Genomic DNA, 27471 nt, shown 5'->3' with positions numbered 1-27471 from the left:
TGTCAGCTGCTCTGCAGGCTCCTTCTCTACCAGAAGCTCATAACAATCTACTAAGGGAAGTTTAATTAATAAAAATCTTGTAATTGAATTGTGCTGAAATGAATATTGACATTAGGGATGCTTGATTTAGCAGTGAACTGAGATCTTGGGACCTGCATTTACAATTATGCTGTTAACACTGAGGCTTTTTTCCTGCCCGTGTCTCGTCTCACGAGCGCATGTGCTGGGTGCTTGGCTGTATAAAAAGGATGTGCTATTCCCAGGAGTAATTAAAGGCATGTGCAACTGTTGACAGGATCTAAGCCCAGAGTGGTAAACACAGCAGCTGGGATCTGGCAAGAGCCAGGGCTTTGAATGGAGAACTAAACTTGATCAAACTAGTGAGAATAACTGTCTTTAGGCCATTCCTGATTTTGTTGATTAGAAAGATGAAATTTGAGAAGGGAATAAGAGCACAGGATCCCGGCTTGATCCCACAAAACCTTATTGTTCACAGGGAAGGACACTGGGAAGAATGGGGAGTTGTGTTTGAAGTTCAATCATAAAATCATGATTTACAAAGGGACTCATTGCCCAGATGCCCATCAGCTTCCTTGTTAACTTCTGTCACCTTTTGTGTCCCCCCACCCCTTGGATGAGCAGATGATGCAAGGCTTGCACAGCTGCACTCATCTGTGTGGAGGGAGGGAGGGGGAGAGAAAAATGTGGGATTCCACCCTCATTTTTAGGACTGATGAGAGAGAAGCCCTGTGGGACAGGAGCTGCCCCAAGAGGTGCTTCCCTCCCTGCTCTTAGGGAGTGGTAACCAAGGACCCCTTTGCTCTGTGTTAAGAGGTAACACGGGGAGAAAGAGCACCAGGCTGAGTTCAGCTCCTGGCACTGAGCTTGTTTATCCTGTTAGCCCTATCTCTCAGAGCATCATTCACTCTGTCCCCAGACACATGCTCTTATGATAATTTCTGTAATTCTATTAGCTTGGAGGAAATAGGCTTTACTGTCCATTTGATTTTATTTCTTTTTTTTTTTTCCCAGAGAACTCGGCTGCTTGGTCTTTTAACTTAACCCTTTGTGGATACTTTTGTCTTTACCTTTCCAGGACATTGAGATTAAATGCCTTCCCTTTCTGCTTCCTTGCTATAAGGACCATCATAACTGAGATTTCTGTTTGTTCTTTTTAATCCCAACTAGAAATGAGTTAAAGCTTCAAAGACAATACCATAAACTTGTATTCCCCCAAAGTCAGTGCTTAGCCTGGATAATTTGGAAACATCTGATCTGCAGAGGAAGCAAAGAGCCATTACATCAAGAGACACAAGTACTTCAGTTTAATTAGCCTAGTTACTGAAATTTTCAGTGGTGTTTATGTGGCACAGATGTTTTGTTTCCAACACCCCATGCTGGAGGTGCTGGTGAAATCAGCTCAGGATTGTGGTAGGATTATTTTTATGGCTAAGGGAGAGTGTTGTGATGAGAACACGTCACCATGACTGCATTGCAGAACTACATAGAAGAAGAATTTGTCTGATTAGGGGGAAGCTGATCTACCCAAGAAGATCTGCAGTAACAAACTATGCAGCCTTTGCTTTTTAATAAACATGCTCAGGTATCAACTCAGGTAATGAAGGAAAGAATATTTTCTCACTTTTGCTGGGATATTGATGCTCCCTCTTGAAAAATCCAACACTGCTGTTGCTCCCAGTTTGCTGTGGCTGCAGGGGTGCAGAAACAGTCCCAAATAAATGCACCTGGATGCAGGTGGTACATGTGTGTGGTGGTGGTGGCATTTCTGCATGTTCTGATGAAAGGCAGGATTGGTCAGGATTAAAAAGTTTTATAATTCATGTAAGAGTTGGACTTGATCCTCATAGGTCCCTTCCAACTCAGAATATTCTATGAAATCTGTAATGGTAGGGAATGGGGAGAGAGCCAACAGAGGCTTTTCCTCACTGGTAGGGAAGCAGACTGGTTGCACACTGCTATTGAAAAACAATTTTAGTGTAAAATACATTTTGAATATCCTTTTTTTTAATGAAAAGTATTATGGTAAAACCCCAGAAAAGTGGAGATGTTGAAGTTTATTTGCTTTGGTGAACTGGGATACTATTCATATTTACCTGCAAGATGCCATTTTTGATGTTTCCTTTTCTCCAGAAATCTTTTATTTTTGAAATTTTGCCAGGAAAACCAAAACAGAAAACCCTGTAATTCTCTGACAAGTTAAACTGGCAACAGTTCTATGTATTACGTAGGTGGAGCTACTGAGGGTTAGGCAAAAATAGTATTTGCCACTTCGAAAGCCTGGTTTTAGGAGGTCAGATTTTTCAGGATTTTAGGACTTGGGGTGAAGTTTTTCATTCCGAAGTTTTCTATGGATTGAATTATTTCTGGAAATGTTAAACATGCAGTGGTGGCTTCCAAGGACGTCCTTAGGAAAGATGATATTGTTTCAGTTGTGATTAAAAAAGGAGTGCATGGAAAGCAGCAGAGCCCATTTCCTGGATGAGGAGCCGTGTTCCCCAGGCATCTCCCTGGGGCCAGCGATGTGCCTTTGGAAAGCTTTTTCTGGGTTTGTCAAGTCTGAGGCCTTCATCTGCCTGCACTCTGTGTTAGCTGCTAGCTGAGCTGCCAAATCCTTTCTAAAACTTTTGTGTGTGCTGAGGATAATTCAGCTGAAGGCTGTGGTTACAGAGCCAAGTGCTATCAGTCTTTACTTGCTCATGAGGATGAGCCAACTCTGAGATGGGAGCACCGGGGGCCTCCTTTCAGCTGCGCTCAGGCAGTGAGGGGGAGGATGACAAGGAGAAGGGTCTGGGTAGAAGAGTAAAATTTGGTAAGAGGGTGAGGGGGGGGACAGATCCAAAAGTGCTGTTGGTGCTGGTGAAAATGGCAGAGAGAGGAGTCTCTGCTCTGCACAGCCCCGGTGTCATGTGGGGGGACTGCAGGGGCCATGGCAGACTTGGTGAATCTTTGGTTGCTTGGGAGGGTGAGTCCCCTCCCTTCTGTCCCCAAGGGATGTGCAGGGTCTCTCACAGCAGTTAAGTCTGTGCTGCCTCTTTCAGATTCGCTGGTCAGGGTTATTTTGATATTTAAAGGGCCTTCACCTTTACACTATCTGCACTGGCAGCTGCTCTGCCTTCCCTGTGGCTTCTCTGTCAGCAGAAAAAGCTGTTTAGCAGCTGGGGCAGTGTGTGCACCTGTGCTTGTGATATAACCTAACACAGAGGATTATATGTATATATATATGTATATATAACCTGCACTGGGAGGGCACCCCTTTGCTCCCAGGGGCTGCCTGTGCCCCATCTCCTCTCACAGCTGTTCAGTTGCCTGCAGAGAAGCAGCTCTGCTCTCTAGGCCTGCAAGGGAGAAGGAAACATTTAAGGCAGGGAAAGCAGGTTTGACTTTCCCCCACCCACCAGTCACCCCGGGAGTGTCTAGAACAGATAATGTTTGGGGAGGTGGCCAGGGCATTGCCCCCCACTGTGAGAGCAGGATGTGGCAGCTTGGCTGATCACAGGGTGTACCTGCACCACGAGGGCTGTCCTGCAGTTGTCCATCACCTTCTGCCCCGTCTGTGATGGACACGGTCACAGTGCTTAGAGGAAGGGGATTGGGAGGGAGGATGACAGTGTGACAACCCTTCCTTCTCCTAACATATGGCCTCAGGGAGCCTCAGTCACCTCACTTGTGATACTTTTTCACCCCATCCTTCCCAGAGTGCTGGGCACCAGGCCATGCTCAAGTGTTCAGGCCCTCCGGAGAGCCCTTCCAGGGCTCAGGGGTGAGTGTGTGGGGTGAGGGTGTGTGTGCCAGTGGTGCAGGGGAGTTCAGCCACAGGCTGGGAAGGAGTGATTGTGGTCCTGCAGCTGCTCTGAACAGCTGGAAAGGTGGATGGAACTGTTTTGGCATGTCTAAATCTATGGAGTTATCTGGAGCTTCCTGGGAATGCTGATCTAGGGGGAGATGTAGCTCAGTTTTGATGAAGGCAAATAGATCTGGGACTGTTGTCATCTGTGGCTTTTGAAGAACACAGGTTTGGGAGTCAGCTGGTCCTTCCCTGGGACAGGTGAGCCTCAAATCCCCTTCACAAGCACTAAAGGATTTTAACAGTTTGTTCTCCAGTCATTAGTTGTGATTATCAATGGTGGTACAACTGTTATGTGTCCTGACAACACCCCAATGGAAAGCTGAGGTTAGCCAGGAGCCCAGTTCTCTTCTTGCAGGTTACCTGGAACAAACTGTGGTGGGATTGTCCTGTGATGGGAATCTGGGGCCTCCATCTGTCCTTTGCCAAAGTCTTTGAGACTCCACATGCCTTATGTGCTTCCCTAGCTAATTTGTTGAGGATTAGACTTAAATCCACCTTAAAATCTCCCCAGAAAAACACACAGGTCTGTGTGTTCTCAGGTGTCCTTCTCATTCTTTTTGCCTTTCACAGTTGTCTTCTCCAGTTGCTTTCCTGTGCTCTCAGCCTGAGATTCATTAAAGTGCATATGAGCCCCAAAGACATGAAAGTTGCAAGAACATTTGAGGACCAAATCTATATAAAGGAAAAATTTCTGTTTTATTTGTATTTCATCAATGAACAGAGTATTATCCATGTGTTTGTTTATCATACATTATTTTTGCCATTGTTGATCGACCAGCTGTCAGGGATGGCAAGGTGAGAGACCTTGCAGTGGTTACCTCAGAAGTGGGTTTCTATTTCTAGGTTCAGGTTTATGGATCAAACCCACTTGTAAAGTTCTTTATGCATCAGACACAAATTGTTTTGATGCATTTGAAGGAAACAGATTTCATAGCAATACCTTCTTGGTAACAGGGAAATTGCAGTATTCTGAGGAAAGAAAAGATCCTTCCTAAGGCAATGTATGTAAAATATAATAATAATAGTAATAATAATAATAATAATAATAATAATAATAATAATAATTAGCCAGGATGGCATGTTGTACAGTAGAAGCCTTTTTCTGTAATGTTCAGACTTCAAACAATTGAAAAAAGGGCCAAGATATCACCAGAAGTCCTGGACTCACTGGAAAAATTTTTTAGTTTTCTGCTTGTTTGGGTTTTTTTTCTTACCACAGTAAGTCAAGTTCTACTTTCCTTTTCCCTGCCCTAAGGGATGTAAGTGCAACTCACTTGGCATCTCTGTGGATTTAGCAGAGGGGAACTGGGAGTAGAATGAGACCCAACGTTTGTGTAAATATTGACAATTTTAAATGACAACTAAGGGTTCATGGCAGCAGTGTGGTTTTGAAAAAGGGGTTGCAGAAATAATCCAACAGTCCCCAGGACACACACGAGGACAAATATCCAGAGGAACAGCCTGTCCACTACCATGGCAACATACTTCCAATCTTCAATGACCTGGAAGAAAAAGCCAATTAAAGATATTAGCAATTTGTCATATTCTTTTGCTCTTCCTCTTGCTAATGCTGAGTTTCTGTTTATGAAAATAAAAGGAAACAGATCTCAATGTTCAGGGAATGAACTGACTTCAGGCTTGGTAAGGGGTTTTTCTCTTACAACCATTCTGAGCAGTGGAGAAAAATACAGTGAATATTTCTCAGCTTTCTTGGCTGCATCAGGTCCTGAGCGTGGCTGCCTGGTGGAAGCCAGTCCTGAAGGACCCACAGTAGAATCCAATTAAGGATTTTTTTCCTTTAATTTTGGTTTGCAGATGCTATTAATCTCAGTGGGCAAAAATAGATGGTGTTTACTGCTGTTAAACAAGGTTAGCTTCAGAATTCTTTTCTTATCAGCAGTCATCTTAATCAAGGGTTTTAATGCATATTAATACTGTTGCTTTTATTAAAATCCCTTTTTGCCTTGCATGTGCTGTCTGTGAAAGCCATAGCCTTGGATTTTGTCTCAAACTGAAGTGACTGTCTGGCTATTACTGTAAAAGGGGAATATATCAACCTCCATTTATATCTCAGGGATATTTTTTTCCTCTTTCATTGTTTCTAGTTCCATGTGGGACATCCTCACGTCGATGGCTTTACCATGCTGGTCAATTGTCTCACGTCTTCTATTAGAATATTACATATTTTTTCCTTCAGTGCACACTTCTAATTTCCACTAAAGGAAATTAAACTCTTCTGAAATTAGACTATATAAATGTACATGAACAGTTGTTATCAGACCGTGGTGATGAAGGAAGGAAGCAGAGAAGAAAGTTATGAATCTAGAAAAATGATACATAATATTGGAGGATTGTATGTGAAAAGCATTAAATGAATTTTTAATGCATAAAATACCCTTGAAAATTGTTCTTACTATCAGTTGCAAGCTTTGTAGATCCTTTAGTGTGCAACACATTCTTGCAAGAGTTTCTGAGCTATTAGCTTTTTTCTGCTCTGTGAAGTCTGCTGCTCTTCAGTCAGCTTCAGTGTTTATGAGCTCATGTCTAATGTTAATAGCTGAACTCCTTTATTTATATTGACAGTAATTTCAGTTAATAGAAAACATGAATTACGCAGTAGCATGCTCCTCAAGGGACTTCTGCAAGACCAGAAACCAGACTTTATTTAATCTTCTTGTTTGAGGGAGGGGGAGCACAACAGGAATAGAGAACCCAGAGTCTGGCTGGGATCTGGGTCAGGGAGAGGACACTGGTAGGTATGAAGAGGGTTTTTCCTAACCATGGGTGCCTGCCTAAACAAAACTATGAGCCAGCTGAGTTTTCCAAGCATTATTCCCAGGGTATTGTCTCAGCTTTGGTGTTCCAGCTGGTGGCCTGTGAGCAGGGCAGCAGTGGCACTGCTTAAATGTGTCCTGGATAAAGTATTTCTCAAAACCATTATTGAGTCTGATTTAACTCAAATGAATGAAGCAGCAGTTCTGCTGCCTTTAGGTTTTTAATGCTACCCATCATGTTTGCCATCTATAGACAGGTCTCTTACCCAGAGAGGGTGTTTGCAAAGGCCTTCTACTGATTCCACTAAATCCTGCTGTGCCCAGTCAGGGAAATAAATGCTGGAGCTGCAGGTAAAGTTTCTAGTTCACTTGGCCTGGCCATGGGTTGAATCACAGTCTTACTGAATACCATGGAGAAAAATAGTCTTTTTCTAACCTGGAACTGAATATTGTTTTCTTCCCCTGCCAAGCACTACTTGAATGTGACAACACAGCTTTTTCAAGGGTGTTTCATGACTAACTGAGCAATCAACAAACTCTCTTTGTAGAAAGAGCCATGTTACTTATCAGGAGAGTATTTGCAATTACCAAATTCCTCTTCATTAAGTCCTTTAATGGCAAAAATTAATTCCTCTTACAAGCTACATCTAGACTGTCTCTAAAAACCTGAGAGTTCAAATACACTTTCTGAGGAGCATGTTACAGAGGAGGACAGGAGATGAAGTTTGGAAAGATGGGGCTGATTTCTCATTTTTACTTACGCTCTGGTCGTTGTCATCACTTTTCATGTGCTCTGCTATAAAACTGACTCCATCAATTGCTTCTTGGACTTCGGGAGAAAATTTCGTGCCTGTTCTTAACCTGAAATCTCGATGACTGCTGATGTTGTCAAGTGTCTCAGAGATTTTCATATCATATTTTTTGGCAGGGGCTGTATTCAAAAAATAGGTAGAGTTCTTGTAGAAGTCAGCTGCCTCCATACAGGGGTGCTCTGCTTTTGTCTTTTTGCAGCTGCAGGGCTTTTGCCGTGGAGGATTATTTTCTGGACGCTTCATGAACAGGTAGGCCGGGAGTTTTTCGAGGAAAACCACCTTTACCCAGGGGGGCATCATGTGGGTACTTGGAGATCTGTGGTGGACATTGAGTACACAGACACTGGTAACTATTGAGAAGGTCACTAGTACCATTGTAAACATGAGATACTTCCCAATCAGCGGAACATCGAGAGACGTCGGAGGGACAATTTTGGAGATCAGCAGCAAGAACACAGTCAAGGCAAGCAACACAGAGATGCACAAGGTCATTTTTTCACCACAGTCTGAGGGCAAGTAGAATACCAGGATGGCTAAGGACGTGATTAGCACACAGGGAATGATAAGATTGATGGTGTAAAAAAGAGGTTTCCTTTTAATAATGAAGTCATATGTCACATCCACATAACTGGGGTCCAGAGGATTTACAGTCCTCCTTCCTGGCAGTGCCACGATGTCCCACTCTCCGCTGGGCGTGAAGTCGTCCATGCTTGCCATGGAAGTTTTGAGCACCATATCGATTTCCGTGTGGTCGTACGTCCAGGATCTGAACTTCAGGGTGCAGTTCTGTTGGTCAAAGGGGAAATGCTTGACTTCAATCTTGCAGGCACTCTTGTAGATGGCTGGTGGCAGCCAGCGGATGCTCCCGTTGTTCTTCACGATGGCGTTGGCGTACAGCGAGACCTCGTACGTGCCGTCCGCGCTGGGCAACGGGCAGAGACAAAGGAGAGAGGGAATGAAACGCTCAGAGGGAAAACACAGCTCAGAACAGAAGAGCTCTTTATAAAATTGTTATTGAGTAATAAATATGCACCTCTGTTTCATCCAGAGAAATCAAAGCACTTTGTAAATGTTTGTTAAAGCAACTTCAGCTCCCTATGACTCTGAAGGCTGAGTGAAAATGAGATCATCCCACATGAAAATGGAGGTGCCTTTGATCTGGAGCACAGGCACTGCTAAGAGCACAGAGCACACTCCTAAATGACTTGGACGAGGAAATAAGGATGAGCAGCATTAGTTAGAAATGCAGGGAGAGTGTGGGCAGAGGAAATGTAATTATATGGTTTATAATTTAGGACGTCACTCCAGTTAATGTTTACTCATTACAAAACCAGAACAGACAAGCCACAGTGTTCTTAGTGCCCACAAATAATCTTGGCTTTGTATCTCTTCCAACTGCTGAACTTCCACCAGGGGAGTCTTCTACTTGAAGATGAGCCCTTTAATTCAGGGAGGAGATCATTATCCCTCAGTGGTCAACATCTTCTCCTGCCCAATGTTCCTGGGCAAACAACTTAGGGCTGTTGAACCTATCAAGTATCCTGAGGTAGTATCCTTGTTTGCTGACAAGACATCATGGAAAATAGGGTTATTTCAGTGCTAAGGCTGATTTTTTTTCTCAGCAGGGAAGTGCTACAAGTATCCAAGGATTGGCACATGTGGAGCTGTTCTCCGGATCAGTAAGGTTTGGCTCTGGGAAGGGCTCGCCTCGGTGAGGTTCTGAGTGCCTGGCACTGAGCTGAGACCCCTGTAGATAATTCATGCAGGCAGTGGAACAACCAGATGCAGAAGTGAGGGGCTGCAGCATAGGGGGGTCGTTAGTTCACTGACAGTGAATAGCTATTTTTTGACAAATCAATAATAGCGTCTCAGTTCTCACATATCTGTGTCTCCCAGGTTAGCTTTACTGTCCTGTCAGACAGTGTGCTGGGCACACTCCTGGGCTGAGAATGTGCTGGGTTTTGTGCTGACTGCCCCATCTCAGCTGCTGGTGCTGCCTCAGAGCCCTGTCCATGGGCAGAGCTGTGGGCACGGGGATGTGCTTTGTGTTTGCCTTAGGACTCACTGATGCCAATGAAACTCTGCTCCAGCAGCAGTAAATTATAGGGGCTTGTCCTTTGTCTAAAACTTCAATTTGAAGCTTTGTACTGATGTTAAAATCCAATATGGTGAGGCTTATTCCCCTACATTTAAGAAACCTTTTAAAACTGTTTCCTTCTATTCTTACAAATCATTAAATGGTATCACTTGGGGAGTAGCAGAAAGAAGCAGAGGGCAGGGGCACAATTTACCAGAACAAGCTTTGAGCAGCCAGTACATCCTAATCCACTGGCTGAATTATTTTGTTACTAATACACTAGTTTTAAGTGTTCATCAAATCTGATTTCCAGTTGTAGGATTCCAAGGACTTAACTCAGATATATATAAACTTCCTGGGTTTCCCATCTGTATATGTCCATAAATCATCATCTGTTTGTGAATTCATTGGTTTTCAAAGTACCATGAAGGTATAAATTTTGATTATTTTCCCTCCAAAATTTATATCATCCACTTCAAGGCTTTGTTAGAGACTTAAACCAAAGCAAAACAAAATTGTCAGCTACTCAAATTATCTTTGAGGCCAGTGCCCCAGTCAGATACAGCTGATACTATCAAACAGTTACAAAATTCAGTTCTTTAATTTTATCAGACCTACTTCATTGTTTCTGGTGCTTGTTTCTTGGTCAGAATTTTGTTCATTGTCTGCATAAACTACAGAAGTTGTACTTACTTATTGTAAAGCACAATGTCTGGCAACCAGATGTGTTTGGCAGGTATCCTCAGCATTTTTATCCCTTCATAGTCCGAGGGCTTCCAAGCCAGGCGATAATCAATCCACTCCTACGAGAAGAATTGTACAGCAGTGATGGGGGTTTCCAGGCCAGCCCTAACAAAACAATCATTTGATGGACTGAAAGCATTTGTGGTTTGCAAGGGCACATCTCTGTGGGTTTGGTTACCTGGTTCAGCCAGACATTCGTAGTCATGATCTGCTCCCGTTCGTTCTGCAGGGAAAAACGGAGACAAAAATTGGCCTCTGAAACATTTCACTCAATTGCAGCAACAAGATTTATTCAGTGGGGTTTTGAGCATGTCTCCAACTGTGCAGGATGATTTTGCTCAGTGGATTTCAAGGCAGGCATTTCTCTGCAGGTAGGATGGCCAGTCTCATACACATGCTGATGATCAATAGTAACCCCACAAGTCTGGAGCTCCAAATGCCTTTTAGCAAGAACAGTTATGGCAGGAGTGAGTGTGGCTATTTGGGAACAATCACCACCACCCTGCCCAGCTGATTTCCTCCCCCCACCCCACTTCTCCACCTTTGATTTACAGAACAGAAAGTACATTTGGCCACTGGAAGGGCCTCCACGAGGTTGTGTGAGGTTGATGTAAGGTTTGCCATGTAAGCTCTCAGCTGGCAGGCTCTGTTCTGTGGAACTGCCGTCTCTCTGCAGAGCAGTCATGAAGAGAAATCTCTCTACAGCAGATTTGTCAGAAGGATTTCTGCAGGAAAACAAGTTAATTCTCTGATCCTGAAGATGCTTGGGATTGTTAGAGCCTATAAAATGCCTAATTTTGTGTTCTGCTTGAAGAGTGAGGCTACAGAGGGATAGGAACTGAGCTGTGCTGTTCTCAATCCCTGCCCATTCATCTGCTCTGTTTAGGCTGTTGGTCACTGCGGCCTCTGGGACATCTTTTTATGCCCAGAATCCGAAATCTTGAGGACACTGTGCCAGTGGTGGTAGTGCAGTGTGTAGGGAGGTGTGTGTGTGTCCAGGTGGAGTTCTCCAGGAGAGAGGGAGCACTCATACCAGAGTCACCTGGTATACATGGCATTATATCCTGTGTGTGTATATATATATACATGCACACAGGCTGGATATTTTATATACATATATACATACTTGTATATAAAATATATTTTTATCTGTCTATCTATCTATCTATCTATCTATCTAATATCCAGCCTGTGTGTATATATCTACACACACAGGCTAGATATTTTATATATATATATGTAATATCCAGCCTGCACATGTGTATGAAACCTCAGCTGTTTGTACAGTTTCCCTTTTGTTCCATCTGTGTCTCTCTCATTTCCTCTTGAATTTCAGACTGTAAATTCTCGAGGTCTCTCAAAGTTTGCAGCAGTGCAGGCAGTAGCCCTTACAGAGATTCTGGCAGGGAGGCAGCCATCTGTGTCTTTGTGACCCAGGGAGAGAGCAGCACAGACAGGAGCCCTGATTCAGGAAATGATTCCCACTTCTGTGCTGGCTCTTGTTCCACTGCAGTAAATGCTAACCTCTCTTGGCAATGATGTGTTTGTACCTTGGAAGAACATGCTAACCTTGTGGGTGAAAATGTCTTTCAGACCTATTGAAGTAATTTTTATTGAATATGAGGAGTTGTGTACATGAGGATTGTTTTAACCATGTTAAGCTATTCCAGCCAGAACTAATATGCCTTTTTCTTTACAACATTCCACTGTTCTTTGCTTATATGTGTGAGATTTTGATCTGGCTTTGTAGCTTGTTTTCAGGCCATTGAAAGTAGAAGATGGTTTAGCATTGTGGGCACAGTCCAGGATGGATCCTGACCTGGGGTAACTTACTGTAGCTCTACTGAAACCAGTGGAATGATTTTGAATTCTAGATCAATGCAGTTTTATAGGATGAAGATCTGGCCACTGTCCTTCATTGCTTAGGCATAGATTGATCTCCCTGTAGCAGCTGCATTGAGGTGTAAAACCAGTAAACTGCATGTGTGGGCTGTGCCTATTAAGTAATATTATACAAGTGAGAAAAGAGCTGGGACACTGTAGAACCAATATGGCTATTAGAGTGCTGTGCAGGTAGTAATGAATTAAAAGGCATAGCCTAATTTGAACTTACCACACTGATGAGCTGTGCCAGGGAAACCTGCAGTTCTATGGACACCAGCTGAGAGGAGTTGACAGCCGGTCGAATTAACTTGTTGTACCTGTCAGGACTCAGGAGGTGGTTCATCAGCTTTTCTTCAGCGTCTGCTGCTGTGCTTCCTGTAAAGCATCAACAGGATTAGAGAAGGGAGACCAAAGTGACGTGATAGAGGGATCACAGAATCCCTGTGCATCAGATCATCTTGTGGAATAATGAGGGCTTTTGGCTTTCCAAAGACTGGAGGCTTGTGTGAGCAGAAGGATGTGCTGCTTGCACCAATATCTGTTCTGCTGAAGCTGATTGTCTTTCACAGAGCACAGATCAAAGCAGATCAACTGAAACCCTTTGGGTTTTTTCACAGTAAAATGTGGAGCTCAGATTGATATATTCTTTTTGATTACACTTAGAAATAGACACCACCCTCTTAATAGCAGCAGAAGAATTATTCTATGATCCAAAGGCAGGGGTCCAGCTGTGACTTCTCTCTTTAGTGCCGTAGGAGATGAAGTTGCAGGTACAGGTAGAAATTAAAAGACTCTAATTTAAATATGAAAAACCAGGGGATAAGCTGAAGGATACCTAATGATTTTTTAATGACTGGGAACTCTTTGGTAGCTACTGATGATTCTGTTTCAGAATTTGAAAACTCAAGGCAGTATGTAATCCTTAGTTTGTGTGGAAGCAAAACCTGATTTGTGGACTAGCACAAATACCATAAATCTTAGATTGCCAAAGCTGGAGTTTAATGATTACAAAATACAGTATCTACAGGTTACTATCAAACAAGCCTGAACATTCTCCATGGAGCAGAACAGCTTCTGGCACAACCCCAGAGGGAGCTGAATCTGTTCTCATGTTCTTGAATGTGCTTTTTAAAGCCTTTCTAGTGGACTTTTCAAAGCACTATTGACCATGTGGTAATACTGATGACTGAGGTCCTGGTAACATCCTGCCACCAGAACTGACCCAGAGAGACTGTGCTGTTTGTCAGTTCTGTGATGGACACAGATGTTACTGAAAGCAGGTTCTAATCCAATGGATACAATGATTCTTCCATAGGAAGGGTCACCTAATTCAACTGTAGGTATTGCAGAGATGAGGGTAGTGTCCCTACAGCATTCTTGCTTTGTTATTCCCCAGAGCAATTCCAACAGTAAAAACCATTGCCCAGGCAAGTATTTTAAATTTGTGGTACATTAATTTGTTCTGTTTTTTTTAAAGTTGGAGCATATCTATGAGATCCAGAGACAGGCACACATCCAAAGGCCAGGATCAGATAAGCAGTCCAAGTTTGTGTGCATTTCTGGAAGGTGCCTAGTTCCCATGTGAAGTGGGCTGGAAGTTGTTAGGGTGAGCAAGTCTCTTGAAACTTGGTTCTTCTGAATCCAACTCAGGTTAAAAAAATACCCCAAGAACTTCTCGTTTCTGATCCAGTAAGAGAGTGAAGAGATGTAAAAGGAAACATTCTCAAACAGAGCTTTCACATCTAAGAACAGCTTTTGCTCAAGCTCTGTGGAAAGGCTGAGATGAAGCACCAGGCCTGATTTAAATCCTTTCAGACCAGCATATGCTGCAGCACTGGTAGCCCAAATTTTGTCACATATACTTAACCATAATACTGTTCTTCAGAATAGGCTTCCCAAGTACTTCCCAGGCCATTTGGGAAGAAAAATTTGGATGAATGCATCTGTGTTTGTTGGGTCAGTTTGTTTTTGGATTCACACTTGCTTTGTGCCTCCCTGCAAGTCATTACAAAAGCCCTTGTACCATGTGATATTTTAATATCACAGTTATTCTCAATGTAAGCTGCCTAATCAAAAGCTTATCAAACTAGAGCTATGCTGATTCTTGCTAAGCTCCAGATTCTGGATTTTTCTTGTGTATTGCATTCAAGGAAGAGCTAAATTTGATATTGTAAAGAAAAGGGGGCCACATTCTGTGTTTATAAGGATAGATTAGAAGTCTTGTGGTAGCTAAAGAGAGAATACTGGTTAAAGTTATTGTGTTGTGTGGTTTAGTGGGGTTTTATGTTGGTTTTGTTTGTTGGGTTTTTTTAACAAACATTCCCACTGTTGCATGGGGAAGTGACATAAACAGATGGCTTTAATTCAAATATAAATAAATTGTGATTTGGTCACTGAATGCTGCTAGCAAAGACTGAGTTCTTGTTTGAATTGTTAAATATGTTTTCACTGTACTTCTGCCTTTGTCCATAAATACTAGAGAGCATTTGCTAAACAGAGAGGAAGCAGTAGAAATTGCAGAATATTTGCAGAAAGCTAATTCTGGATTTGTAATTAGGTTTTTTCTCTGAAACCTGCTTTTAGCAATCCCAGTTGTCTGGTCTGCAAATCAAACCAGGGTCGTCTGGTCTGGATGTCTGACGAGAACAGCTCAGATTTCGAGGTACTGACTCTGTCAATAAACTTGATGCAGAATAATGACAAGACACAATTCTAAAAAATTATTTGTTCAGCAATGAATCCCTTTAAGGAATTATTATCTGCTCTTAGTGAAAGAATTCCTGTAATGAATAATTCTTTGTAAAATGGCATCCCATGCCAATCTTTATAATTTAATAATCAGAAGTAAAGGTCAAAGGGGTTCCTCTTCACCTCCCTCAGCTGCCTGTGTCACACACCACTAGATGTCAGCCGTGCCCTGCCTCAGAGCTTGCCAAAGTCAAGGGAAAGGAAAATGTAAATAAAAAGGAATGGTTCCTGTATAATTTTTATAATCTATTTTCCATTAACAGTCTACATATTAACCAGATGGCACCTAATGAAAACAAAATTCCCGGGCATTCAGGTTCATCTTTCTGTGCCTTTCATGGCAGTAGCCAGGCATTAGAAACTCCTCTTTCTCCTCTCACAGTTGGAACAAATGAAAGTGCAGTTTCTCTCCAAACTGTTGTTTTTCTTCCCAAATAACAGTGATCACCGGAGATGCTGCAGAGGGAAGGCTGATGCTTTTAGCCAAAGGATTGTAACAGCAGTGAGGAAACAGTCCTAATCTAGGGCTGGAGTATTTTTGTGTACTGAAAGCAGGAATAGAGAGAACACATTGGGGTGGCTCCTGAGCTGGGGAAATGATTTCAGCCTCACTGAACACGCCACACATCTGCTCTGTGACCAGGACAGCAGTTGCCACATAACTTGCAGTAACATTCTTCAGTAAGTTTGTTTTCTCTGTGGGAGCATGACCATTAAAAAAAAATTACATCAGGATGCTTCCAGTTTCAGAGCAGGAGAAACAAAACCCTTTCCCTTTTACATGGTCTAATTTCAATGCAGAAAGTGAAGTAACTCGTCACCCTGTGTTATGTTGTTTGTTTTCAGTGTAATGACAAATTTGCTGGAGTGATTTCCACAGAAAAGAAGCAAATACAGAAACACAGGCAAGTCCACTGTTATCACTAAATTTAAAAATTTAACATAAGGCATGTTTCCTGTGTTTCCCTGACTTCACTTATTGTTATAAATGTTGAAATAGCATTTGTTTAGAAATAATTTTGTAGCACGTGTTGTCATTTTAGTTCTTTACTCTCTCACAAATAACTTATGTGGACAATAGTGACATACCAAATTCCCTTCTGTAATTAGTAAAGAGCAAGCAAGAAGCAGCAATGAGACAGTTCCATTATCTTCTCTAAAATTACTTTGTGATGTTGTTTCTTTTCAGCATACTCTTGAGCAAAAAGGTTTTCATGACCTCTTAGAACAGCTGCTAAATTGGAATGCTTATTGTTCCAATGGAAGTACCAGTGAATTTATTGTAGTTTAAAGACTTTTAATTTTTTATGTTGCAATTAATGCAAAAAAAAAAAGGAAATAATAAAGGCTTTTATAAACCAAGAATCTAAAGTGGGTCCTCACTCTTCATTTATTAGAAAGCAGATGTTTTATAAAGTTACCTTTCAGTGATTGAAGGAAAAAACAACAACTCTGGGATGAATAGGTAATAATGGGAAATGTGTGATCTTTGTCTTGGTTTGATTTCAGCAACTTTCTCTGAGAACACTTCACTGGAGTCTCTCCATGGGAAGAAGCTCCCATGGTAAATGCACTATTTCCTGCTGCTGTCAGGCTGCTCATGTTGGCTAAAACACATGGAAGAAATCCTTATAGACTGAAGAAAATGTATGTTTGCTTTTTTTAGCACATATATTTATATATTACAACTTAATTTAAACTATTTACATGCTAATAAAAATAATTAAGAAGTGTGAACTTCGCGACATACAGGAACTTGAGCAAATAATTGTAGAGGGATGAGAGCTGCCTTATTTATGGTTCATGGCTCATTTTTTTTCACCCTCAGCACAATATCTGCTTTTCCTATCACAGATGATCCTGGGAGCATCTAAAGGGATAACATTTAGTGATTATTATTGTCATCTCCTACAGTTCTGTCATTTTACATCCAACTTAACTGTCTGTCCGTATCCATCGCAGTGCATTTGCAGATACCAAACAAGCCCAAAACAACACTAGAATAATCAATTTTATGCATCCTCTCAAAGTCTGCAAAACCTCCTGAGGTGATAGTTATGAATTGTCTGTGAGCTTTTATCCCAGTCCTGCCTCCTGGCCCCCAAAGCTATTGCTGCTCTGAAACTGTACCCGAAAGAAAAGGTCACTTACCGTTAAAACAAAGGGAGCCCACTACAAAGAGAAAGAGGGTGTACATTTTCCTCGTGGCAGTAACAAGGAGAGGTGGATTACTGTCCCTCAGTCAAGCCAGCAGGCAATAGGCTCTGTTGTCAGGGATGCACAAGGAAGAGATGGAAAAGCAAACCTGAATCTTGGAGGTATTAAACGCCTGGAAAAGAGACAGACAGTAGGACCTGGCAGAAGCGTTCTGCAAAGTGGAGTTTTCGTGAGCACAGTGGTCCCTCCCCCTTTGCAGCTGTTTAAAGAGCTTTGTGGAGAGGGAAAGCACGTAAGGAGAGGGAACACAATGTGATAATGTTGAAAAAGAGGAAAGGAAAGCGCAAGCTAAAGACACATGATGTGCAAAACACAACTGCTTAATTCTTGCTGCTAGATAACATTTAGAAGGCTTTCTGGTTAATGAGTGCAATGGGTGGGAATAGCTGTGTGGGAAAAGCTGGATACAACTTTGTGCCATAAAACTTGCTAGTGAAAGACATGTCATAAATTAAAGTCCCAGCAGAGGGTAATTTTCTGTGTCAGGGGAGAAAGTTTATTGCCTGCTGCCAACCCTTTTCCACTCCAAGGCCCACACATCTGATGTCTTTAAAACAGAGCTCCAAAAAGCTTTCTGGGAGCAGCAGGAGAGGAACAGAGAATTTGTCATTAGCATCTGATGGGATTTTTTAAAGAAACCTAAAGCAACCTGTTGTGAAGTAGCAATAGCAATAAAGACACCCTAGAGGAGCATTAGAGATTCCATGGAATTCATCTTCTAAAGCTAAAGGGTTCAGCAGAGTGTAGAGTGTCATTTGTTTTGGGACTTGCATGTGGGAAGATTTGTGTAGAAGGAAGGGGCAAGAAGATCTAATGTGCCCTCTGCAAGCACTGTAGGCTATCTTATATCTCTCTCTTATATCTCTATCTTCTATCTATTTACCTTATATAGTCTCTGGATATTTTCTATGCAGGCTGAAGTCCTGTATAGAAAAAAAAAGGGTGTTAATCTTCTAAATACTGTTTTTTCTCCATATTGAGGTTCCTGTCTGCTTCAGCTGGCCACAGGATGCAGCTCTGCTCTTGTCCCATCTCCCAACAGACTATAACACCACTGGCTGAGATGGAGCCATTCCTCATTTATCAGCATAACACACCACACTTCTGCATCTGGCACAGTTGCCACCTGACTGGGGTTATTTGGAGAAGGTCACCTGCTGCTGTTTTTAAGCAAGCTGTCAGTATGGTGTTGAATAACTCATTGCCTTCACCTTAAATATTTTAGCCACCTCCTTTTTCCACTAAATATTTTATAACTTTGTTGTCTTTAAAGGAGGTGGCCCAGTACACCAAGAGACAGTACAATTTTTTGGTAATTGTACTGTATACAACCTATGGAACTTCTCTAAACAGGCTATTTGTTATTACTGGCTCATTTCTTTGTCTTAGGAGCATGGATTCAGTGAGACAGATGGAAAAGCACTGCATGGACTTCTGTTTGGATAAAACAAGTTGTCACATCAGCTTTGATGAAGTGGCTTATGCTGCTACCTTCCCTTCCTCTGAAAACTCAAGGTATGTCAACTGTACCATATCCTCCACTGAGGACTCTCAGCAGTTCTGTAAAAACTTCACAGCCTTCTACTGTGAGAAGGATGGCTTGTATGTTCTCACCTTTCTTCACCTGCAATCTCAACCAATTTCACTTTATATACCTTTAGTAAAATACCCTCTGTTATAATCTCTCAGGTTTTATAGTGGTTTTAACTTAAACTTCCCAACTTTGATCCCTTATAGCTTCTGAATTTTTATACATATATATCTAAATGCGTGCCATCAGTTTGTTTAGAGGTGGATTTATTGTATCTAATGCTATGCAAACACCTCAGATAGAAAAGGTTTTGTGGACTATGTAGGAATTGATGGGTGATGATTTCTGTATACTCAAGAAATCATTACTGCACACAGTTGCTGACTGTTGGCCATACCAACAGAAATGCTCTGGGTTTGTTGCTGATCTCAATTATTAAGTTGAGCCTTGTATCAGAGATCACCTGTACTAGCTCCTGCCTGTTATTTTTGGTCATTTTTCTGCTTTCATGACTCCTTTTCCCCTCTTATTCACTATCCCTTAGCTGGAATTGGTTTAAATTGGGATTGTTTAGCCTGGAGAAGAGAAGGCTCTGGGGGGACCTTAATGTGGCCTTTGAGCACCTTAAGGTGGTAACTGCTGTTTTAATAGGACAAGGAGCAATGTTTTTAAACCAGAAGAGGTAGATCCAAACTAGATTTAATGAAGAAATTTTTTACAGTGATGGTGTTGAAACACCAGAACTGGTTTCCCAGGGAGGTGGTGGATGCCCCATCCCAGGAAACATTCAGAGTCAGGTTGGACTGGGCTCTGGTCTAGTTGAAGATGTCCCTGCTCATTTCAGGGGTGGGTTGGACTAGGTGACCTTTAAAGGTCCCTTCCAACCCAAATTATTCTATGATTCTAAATAATGTGGAATCTGAGGGGGAGGAGGATGGTTTCAGTGAGACAAACAGGAGAAGTCTTCTACTTGGATGAAAAGAGCCAGTGCAGCCTGAGTGAGTACCTGTGACCAGACTAACTGCATGAAAATATGACGCTATTTCTGTGTTCGTCTCCAGTATTTAATTAACAGGGTGTAGAAAAGGAGCCCTCAGAAAATTGCCTTCTTGCAACAGTGACAAACCCTGGGAGGTGTGTCCCAAGCAGTGTTCATCCCGAGCCTTCTGCTTTTTCCTTCTCACTTCAAGGCCTGTCCCTTGTCAGAGGCTTGTAGGGTCGCAGACCTTGCTGCACTCCTGAGCCTGCTGGGCCAGGTTGTGTTTCATAATGTGCAGGGCATTGCTCTCCAGAGCTGAGCCTTCACTTACTGAGGGGATGTTTGAGCAAAGTCCCAGCCTGCTGGGCAGGGAAGACGCAGCTGTTTCTGCATTTTTACTTTCTGATGTCTGACCTGTTTCTCCCTAAAGGCAAATCTTCCATCTGCCAACGCAGCCTCTGTGCCTGTGCAGTGGTTACAGAAGTAACAGATGTATGGCCCCTGAAGTCACTCTGCTTGTACCATCTCTGCTGCTTGGTGCTTGAGAGTTGAACAGCAGCTCAAGTATCACCAAATAGGTTGGGGTTGCTTTCCTGGAGCCATGAATCATCAGAGGGTCCCAGATCATGCACTGATTGCACTTGTTTTGCTGCTGAAGCTGAGGTGGACAGGAGGAATTACCACAGCTGGTTTTCTGGCCATATTCCTTCCTTTGCCATCCACTTGTGTTCTTTCATTCTGACAGAACACGCAAAGTCTTCCTTCATCGCTTGTGCTCTGCAACTGTTTTCCCCACAGTGATGCTGCAGGATTCCATTTGCTCATTAAGCTCAGGTCCTGAAAAGTCTTTTCAGCAGACATTAGCATATGTGATTTTCTGGGCTCTCATGTTAATGCACTGTGCAAGCATGGGAACAGCGTGGCAGAGAGCCATCCACCAACTGGCTGGGGGGTTGTTCCTGGTGCTGTAGTGCTTTGCATGCCTTGGGGTATTAGAGCTCTTAGATGCATGAGGAATGCAAGATGTTCAAGTGCCCAGGAAAACTGGCAGTCCCCTTTTTGTGGATTTATCATGCTGATTTCAAGCTGCTGCTTGCATTAAGAAAGAACCAGTCAGAAATGCTGGAGCTTTCAGAGTGGAAGCAGCCTGGGGTGCAGCCAGCTTCCTTAATGGGACAAGTACAGGTGCAGGCAGTTTGCTGCAAAAATAAAAGCTTCCAGGTGGAAAGGCACCATTAGTTTCCATTAATTGTGATGCTGAAATGAAGTTCAAGGCTGAGGTCACAACTCAACTGGATTGATAAGAGGCTTCAAATGGGCTTGTTAAGTAGTGGCCTTACAGAACACATGGGACTGGCTGACTGACTGCTGCACAAGCAGAACAGCTGTCACCTTCTGCTTGAAAATTACTACAGAAAATGTCAACTAATGGCAGGGTTTTTTCCTGTCACCTCGTGCCTGAGTGAACTTAATGATACCTGCCAAAGTCCTGGCTCATGTCAGCAGCAGCAGCAAGGCTTCCTTGGCTCTCTATTGGCTGAGGAATGGAGCTCCTTACAAGTAACTTCTGCAAATATCCAGCAGGCCCTGCAGGTAAAACCCTACTTTTCCCTACTCACCAGTATCTGGATGAGCTCATTAGAACAGCTGTGCTGGAGCCAACATTCTGCATCCTTGGAATTTTTTTCCTTACAAATGCACTTACAGTCCTGTTAGAGGAAGTGATGGCTCAGTCATTCTGGTGCTAATGTTTTTGGGTTAAGTTGTGCTGTTGCAGCTTCATTTAACAGTGCTGTGGTGTAGCCCCAATTTAAAATCTGCAAGGCAAAACAAAACTGTGGCCCTGTAGTTCCAGTAACTGTCAGCTGGATGAGCCTAACTGTATCCTCCCAACTGTTAGCAGGAATCAGTGGGAAGGGCAAGGATATGTATAATATTTAGTCTGTTGTAATCTAAGGCTTTGGAATTTAGTAAGCTTTTTTTTTGGATTAGTAGGTGCTTTATACTGGAGGACTAGTTTTCATCCAGAGGCTTACTCTACAGAGATGGACTGTATCTATGTGGTAATTATGTCATAAAATCTGTTTCCTGTAGCACCTCTGTAGTTACCTTTGCCTTGCCGGATGGATTCTAAGGAATTCGTTACAGGTATTTGTAATAAGCTGCCTTCAGGCACAACACCAGCTGCCTTGATGGCATAACACCATCAAGCTTTTGCAAATGGCAGTGCAGAACAGAGCTGTGGATGCTGCCAAATTATCAGGTAAATAACACTCTTTTAGGATAACAATGATGCTATATGTTATCCCATCAGAATCTGCTCTAAACCCACACAGTGTCCCAGAGAATTGCCACTGATAGCACTGGGACAGTGTTAGTAACAGTAATGACTCTTTAGCAATGGATGTGATTCCAGTTTTCATGGTCAAAATATGAGTTATTATGGACAAACGAAAAGCCACCTTTCTGCTCTGATGGCAGACAAGTCACTCTTGGAAAAACAATGCTTTCCTTTTTATGGTTAATTTTTGAAAGTTGTCACCACGTGCTGTGTGAGCTGACAGGTGTGTTGTGTTTGTAGAGTATTTAGAGCAGTAATAGTAAAGCCTCTGATTATCATCATCTTTAACCTCCAAAGTGCACAAGTGTAACAAGGCCAGAGGGCCCTCCAAAACAGCAGCTGGAGGATGCTATTTTGGAGCTGATGCTTTTGTTTTTACTGTTCTCTTTTGCTTCCTTTTACACACTTCGAGATTTGTTGCAGGGCAGCCTGTTGACTGCCCAATATATGACTGGCAAGCAGTCATGCATTCTTTGACCACATTGTAAATGAAGCTGTAGCCATTCCTGCAATGCCTGCATTTTGCATGAAGTTAATAAAAAAGGGGCTAAATATGTGCACATCCTCACCAAAACCAGTGTGTTCCTATGTGGAGCATGGGCATTTTTGTGTGCTCTTACTTTTTGAAGTAAAAACTTCCAATATAAGATCCAGGATTGGAAGCTCCGTTTAAGTTTATCTACCTTGCTACATTATTCTGACTAAGACACTGCTTCCTTGCCTGCCAAATCACTGTAATTGTTGCCCAGTTTCCAGTTTGGGTGTAACAGGAGAGTGTGTTATATCTTTTGGTATTCATAGTGTTTTCCAGATTCAGTAGAATTGTCCCTTTAATCCTCATCACTTTATCTGTTACCAAACTGAACCTAAGAGTCTGTTACTAAGGATTTGTTCCTGGTTTTTTCAGTATTTACACCTTTCTACTGAAATACGTGTGAAGTCCTGTAGTGAAATCCTACAGCAAACAACTATTTAAAATTATAATGCACAGAACATTGCTGTGAAATAAAACAGAATTACCCCAAGAGTAAAGAGTAAGCAGCCTGTGCTAAGGCACATGCACAGTCAACTACACAGATTGAAATTTTAATGCCCTTTACTACTGTCTTCTGCAGTAATTGCTGAGCTGTTGAGGAAAGCTCTACTGCCTACTAAAAGGAGATGCTGTGAATAAATCAATTGATATTTTTCCAGCTGTTGTCAAATTTAATGTCGCAGGGCCAAACCTGCAGATCTTGCACAGACTGTAAAGTCATGTGAGGTTTATCTGTGAGGTTGGCAAATTTTGTACTGGACAGAGTTGTATTAGAAGGATCACTCTTTTTTTGGCAGTAAAATGATTTTTCTTCTCAAGGTGCCTCTACATACAGTAGGATGCTCACAGCAATAGATAAATAGCTAGGGGGTCATCTGGAAAACCCAGCAGTGCTGTGGTGCAGGACACAGGTCACTGCAACATTGTGAAGAGTTGTACTGGATTTCTAACCCTCACTCTTCCCTGAGGCAGACCTGCACTCTCCTTCCCTGCTGTGTGGGCTGGGCCCATGCCAGGACAGTAATGGCTGTTTTGTACACTGGGGCTTTTAGGATGAGACACTGGCATTTGTGGATTAATCTTCTGAGGCCCTTGTGTGCCAGAAATAAAACAAACCCATAACTGTCCATGGCAGAGTCCAAAGGTTTCTCTCTCACACCCACGATGGAGGGAATCATAACTTCTGTATCTGCTCATCCCTCCAAGTGGAGGAGTAGGAGAAGAGTGAATGACAATTATACTGTTTGAGCTTTACCTTTGTATTTGGAACTGCTACATTTCAAAATGAGCAAATTCCAAAGTGGAGAAAAAAGAGGGCTTTAGGATACAAGACTGAGGGCCAGAAGACATGGGCTTTGTTCTCAGCTCTACCGTGACTCTTCAGGGCTGTGTTTAGCTGAGCACCATCATTGCTCAGTGCTCCATTTTCCCCAGGTGTGAAGCAAGGATAAGGATTTGCAAAGAATTAACTAATTTGTAAAGGGCTTGGATGGCAAGGAATGAAAAAGAATAATGAAAACACAAGGGAGCCCTGTAGTACTTGGGCTTTCACATTTACACTTCTACTACCAAATAGGCTTTTGTTTGTTAATGAACAAGTGAATGAAAAGGATGCTGGGTTTATCTGCTGTGGAGGGAACCTGGCAGTGCTGCTGTGGCAGGACTAGGGATCATTAACAGCCTTTTAACTTCAATAATTCCCTCTGACTTTCCTTCTCCTTAACAACTGAGATCCAGCTGTGGCTACAGTGTCGAATACATCTTGGACAATAACCTGCATCCTCACTGCCTCGGAGTGAGGACTGTCTAAAGCACACTGAGGGTTGGCAAAGGCCTATTAAGGAGTTGGACATCCAAATTCCAAGTTTTCAGGCTTCTGCAGTTTCAAAGTACTCAGACTGTCAGTGCAGCACAGGAGGCTGTTAGTGAGATTCCTTTTAATTTGAATTGCTTTGAAGGAGCACAATGGAAAATAAAATCCAGTTCTGAGTTCAACAGAGTTTTGCTGGAGGCTGACTTTGTTATGGCTGCTGTCAGTGAGAGCTGGATCCCCCTTTGGAGTTGCCTTCAGCCCAGCAGGAAGCCCAGTCTAACAGCTCTCCCATAAGGCCCTCCTGTGTGGAGTTCTTTGGGTTCCTGCAGCCTTCTGGTGGTTGCACAGGGTGGTGACAATACATATGAAGCCTACATAGACTGATATAAGAGCAGAAATGGCAGCTGCTGAAACTGTGAAAGTGCAGATGGTGGGTTGGTTCTGAAAAGAACTGAATGAGCAACCCCAAGTCAGGTGCCTGCAGAAGCATGAAAATTCAATATATGAGCTCTTTGCCCTCTTTTTGGTGGAACAGAGCTGAATGCTCACTGTGATTTTAGTGTCAGAGGCCCTGAAGCAGCTGACTTGTGCTTGGAAAATATTTAATGTATAACATGGAAGTATTTGATCTCTTGAAACTCTTCCAAAATTAAACATGCTAAATGTAAAGAAATGCAGCCAGGACAGATGTGCAGGGCATGTGGTTCTGCAAATATGGGAGTGCACTCTGCATGGAATCTTCAGTATGAGAGACTTTCACTTGGAGATGTTTGGGTACAAGTCAGATCTGTTCCTGCTGTGATGCAGAGAGGGATGGAAGTGAAAACACAGGTGGAGATGCAGGCACAGCCTCAATTTTTGCCTAGAGAGGGGCTCCAAACTTAATTGTTTTAATTTGGGGCTTTTATACCTGCTGAGCTTGGGAAGTAGCAATCACTGGGAGACTTGTAGCCCGGGGGTCTGATCCTGGAGCAGATAACTGGGATATGGTGACGGTGCCAGGGCTGAAGTGGAAGTCTGAGCAGGATCTTTTTCCAGTTGTGTCTGTGCTCTCCACAGGACCAGCTGGACCTCAGGCTGTGTGTGAGAGCAGCAGCTGTGGCTGTTCTGAACAGTTCTTTGAAACACTTGTGACCTGACGAAAGTGGAGACGTGTAAAAGCAGGAACAGCAGATGGCAACCAAGAGCTTGGCTGCTGGTGCACTCAGGGCCATACTGGAAATTATGCAGGATAACGAAACAGTTACCAGGCCTTGGATTTGCAAATTAAGTATTTGTATACACAGTAACAAAAAACTTCGTAGAGCCATGTGTCTGACAACCTGTTGGGTTTTTTTTTCATATCACTTGAAGTGGTAAAAGATCCCGCTCCTGCCTGCAAACTTTGCCTGGTATAGAACTTGTGAACCTTCCTCAAACATGTAACCACAAACATTTCCTCGGCCCTTCCTTCGACTTGGGCCTACGAGGAAAAACTAAAAGAATAGGAAACCATTTAGAAAAACACTCTAAATGACACTGTATATTCATTATTTTTCCAAGCCGAAAATAGAGCTCCCTAGTTTGCTACACAATAACTTAATATCTCAGCATTACACATCAATATATATTTAATGCAGAGACATGAGCATCTAAACACAGGCATTTCTATTGTTTGGGGGTTTTTGGTAATTTAGAGCAAGAATCCGAATTTTGATTTTTTAAGTATCAAGCTTTTGAAGCTGCACCGGTGTCCCAAATTAAGTTTTTTTCTTTTGCCTTACCCAGCACCCCACAGCAGAATTTGTTATTTCCAAGTCAAAGGAAGCAGTTCCTTCTGTCTCTTCAGATTTGGGTTTGGTAAGTCTCTTTAATGCCTCTGGTTCTCTCATCTGCGCTGTGTGGAAAGCAGTAATTTGTGCTGACATCATCTAACTGCCCTGCAGAAAAAATATGTTGCAAATCACTAAGGAAAGGGAGAAATTTATCTATAATTTAGGGCAATAATGGGGCTTAATTCACCAAGTCTCACAGCATCTCACATACTGACAGATTCTACTATCATTAGCGACGTCTTGGGATTCTGTTGTGTGGATATAATCAGTTATGACTGAGAGGAAATCATTATGGGGGCCTCAGTTTTGTAACCACTCCTGGGCTTTATTATCCTTTGTGGCAGCTGTGCTTATGAGAGCTCGGGAGTTGTTTATTTTTCCAAGCAGGGAAACCCACAGGAATTATTGATATTTTGGGGGGCGGGGGTTGGTTGTGGTGAGATGCTGATGCTGAATAACAGGCTGGGTCCTCCTCCCCAACAAACCTCTGTGACAATCTGATACATTTGATTCAGAAGGTAATAGATCTGACTCACTGGGTCATTCATTTGTTTCCTAAGCAGTACATATGAGCTAATTAACAAAGCATCTGCCTTACTGTATGATCTGTTTTTTTTTTTATCCTGTATAATTAACCTGGGTATGTGTGTGAGATTCCTCTCTGTCTGTCCATAAAATCTCTGTCAAATTAGGTTTGTGACATGTCTGTCCCAGTGTGTGGTCAAAAACAATATGTTGTCATATAAAATTTAACAGCAGTCACTCCGAATGTGGACATGAGCTAAATATAAGCGTGGGATACATTTGCTTGTCAGTAAAGGTGGTGTATTTTTAGAATTCGACTGGAACCTTACAATTTCTTATCCGTGATTGAGAGTCTCCAGAGACTATCTATGTGTCTTGCATAGCCAAAGACTTATTTTGAGTTCTATCCAGTGCAATCTATGTTCCATCTGCTCCTGATCTGTGGCAGTCTGAAGCACGCCAACATGCAAAGGAGCAAAAGCCATCCCATTCTGACTAAGCTACAACCATGTCTGTGATGTTCTTGGTACAGTCCCATCTGAGGCAATAGGAGTAATTGATTTAGTGGGATTGGCACAAAACCAGACAGGTAGGGCCAGATCAACGCTGAACTAATTTCTCGAGGATTTTTATTGATGAATTTTTTTTTTTTAATAAATACGTTGTCATTGTTCCAGCTGAAATGCTTTGATTTTGAGCAAGTTGTAAACATTGCAGTCACTGAGCTGGACATATCCTGAGGTGAAATGCTTCCAGTCTCTCATTGCCACTGATTTCCTTTCCCAGAGTTTTTAAAATACTCCCTTTCT

General features: G+C 42.5%; 1 protein-coding gene and 2 long non-coding RNA genes across 3 annotated transcripts; 2 read left to right on the top strand and 1 right to left on the bottom strand.

Moving 5' to 3' along the window:
* Nucleotides 1–159: 159 nt before the first annotated feature.
* Nucleotides 160–14803, top strand: LOC113974646. The gene is made up of 3 exons (XR_003536608.1): nucleotides 160–380; nucleotides 1189–1315; nucleotides 14743–14803. It is a non-coding gene; the product is annotated as an uncharacterized LOC113974646 (long non-coding RNA).
* Nucleotides 4567–17319, bottom strand: CHRNB4 (cholinergic receptor nicotinic beta 4 subunit). Its single transcript, XM_027697962.1, has 6 exons — nucleotides 17059–17319; nucleotides 12389–12534; nucleotides 10454–10498; nucleotides 10225–10334; nucleotides 7404–8376; nucleotides 4567–5370 (listed from the first exon to the last, which is right to left on the bottom strand). Exons 1-6 carry the CDS (start codon nucleotides 17102–17104, stop codon nucleotides 5230–5232), a joined length of 1461 nt encoding a protein of 486 aa, XP_027553763.1. The 5' UTR covers nucleotides 17105–17319; the 3' UTR covers nucleotides 4567–5229.
* Nucleotides 16430–26122, top strand: LOC113974645. Its single transcript, XR_003536607.1, has 3 exons — nucleotides 16430–16554; nucleotides 18514–18639; nucleotides 26091–26122. It is a non-coding gene; the product is annotated as an uncharacterized LOC113974645 (long non-coding RNA).
* The last annotated feature ends 1349 nt before the right edge of the window (nucleotides 26123–27471 follow it).

This window comes from Neopelma chrysocephalum, unplaced genomic scaffold (assembly GCF_003984885.1).
Source record: "Neopelma chrysocephalum unplaced genomic scaffold, ASM398488v2 Primary Assembly neopelma1_124, whole genome shotgun sequence".
In the NCBI taxonomy this organism is placed as follows: domain Eukaryota; kingdom Metazoa; phylum Chordata; class Aves; order Passeriformes; family Pipridae; genus Neopelma; species Neopelma chrysocephalum.
Note: the sequence above shows the minus strand (reverse complement) of the source record. Positions and strands in the feature narration are given on the sequence as shown.

Excerpts from the sequence above, each read along its gene's own strand:
- CHRNB4 (XM_027697962.1), bottom strand. The coding sequence starts at position 17,104 with ATGTACACCCTCTTTCTCTTTGTAGTGGGCTCCCTTTGTTTTAACG. Across the intron at positions 10,499-12,388 it reads TGGCACAGCTCATCAGTGTG|AACGAACGGGAGCAGATCAT; the intron begins GTAAGTTCAAAT and ends TTTTCCCTGCAG. Across the intron at positions 5,371-7,403 it reads GTGATGACAACGACCAGAGC|GTCATTGAAGATTGGAAGTA; the intron begins GTAAGTAAAAAT and ends TTTTTCTTCCAG.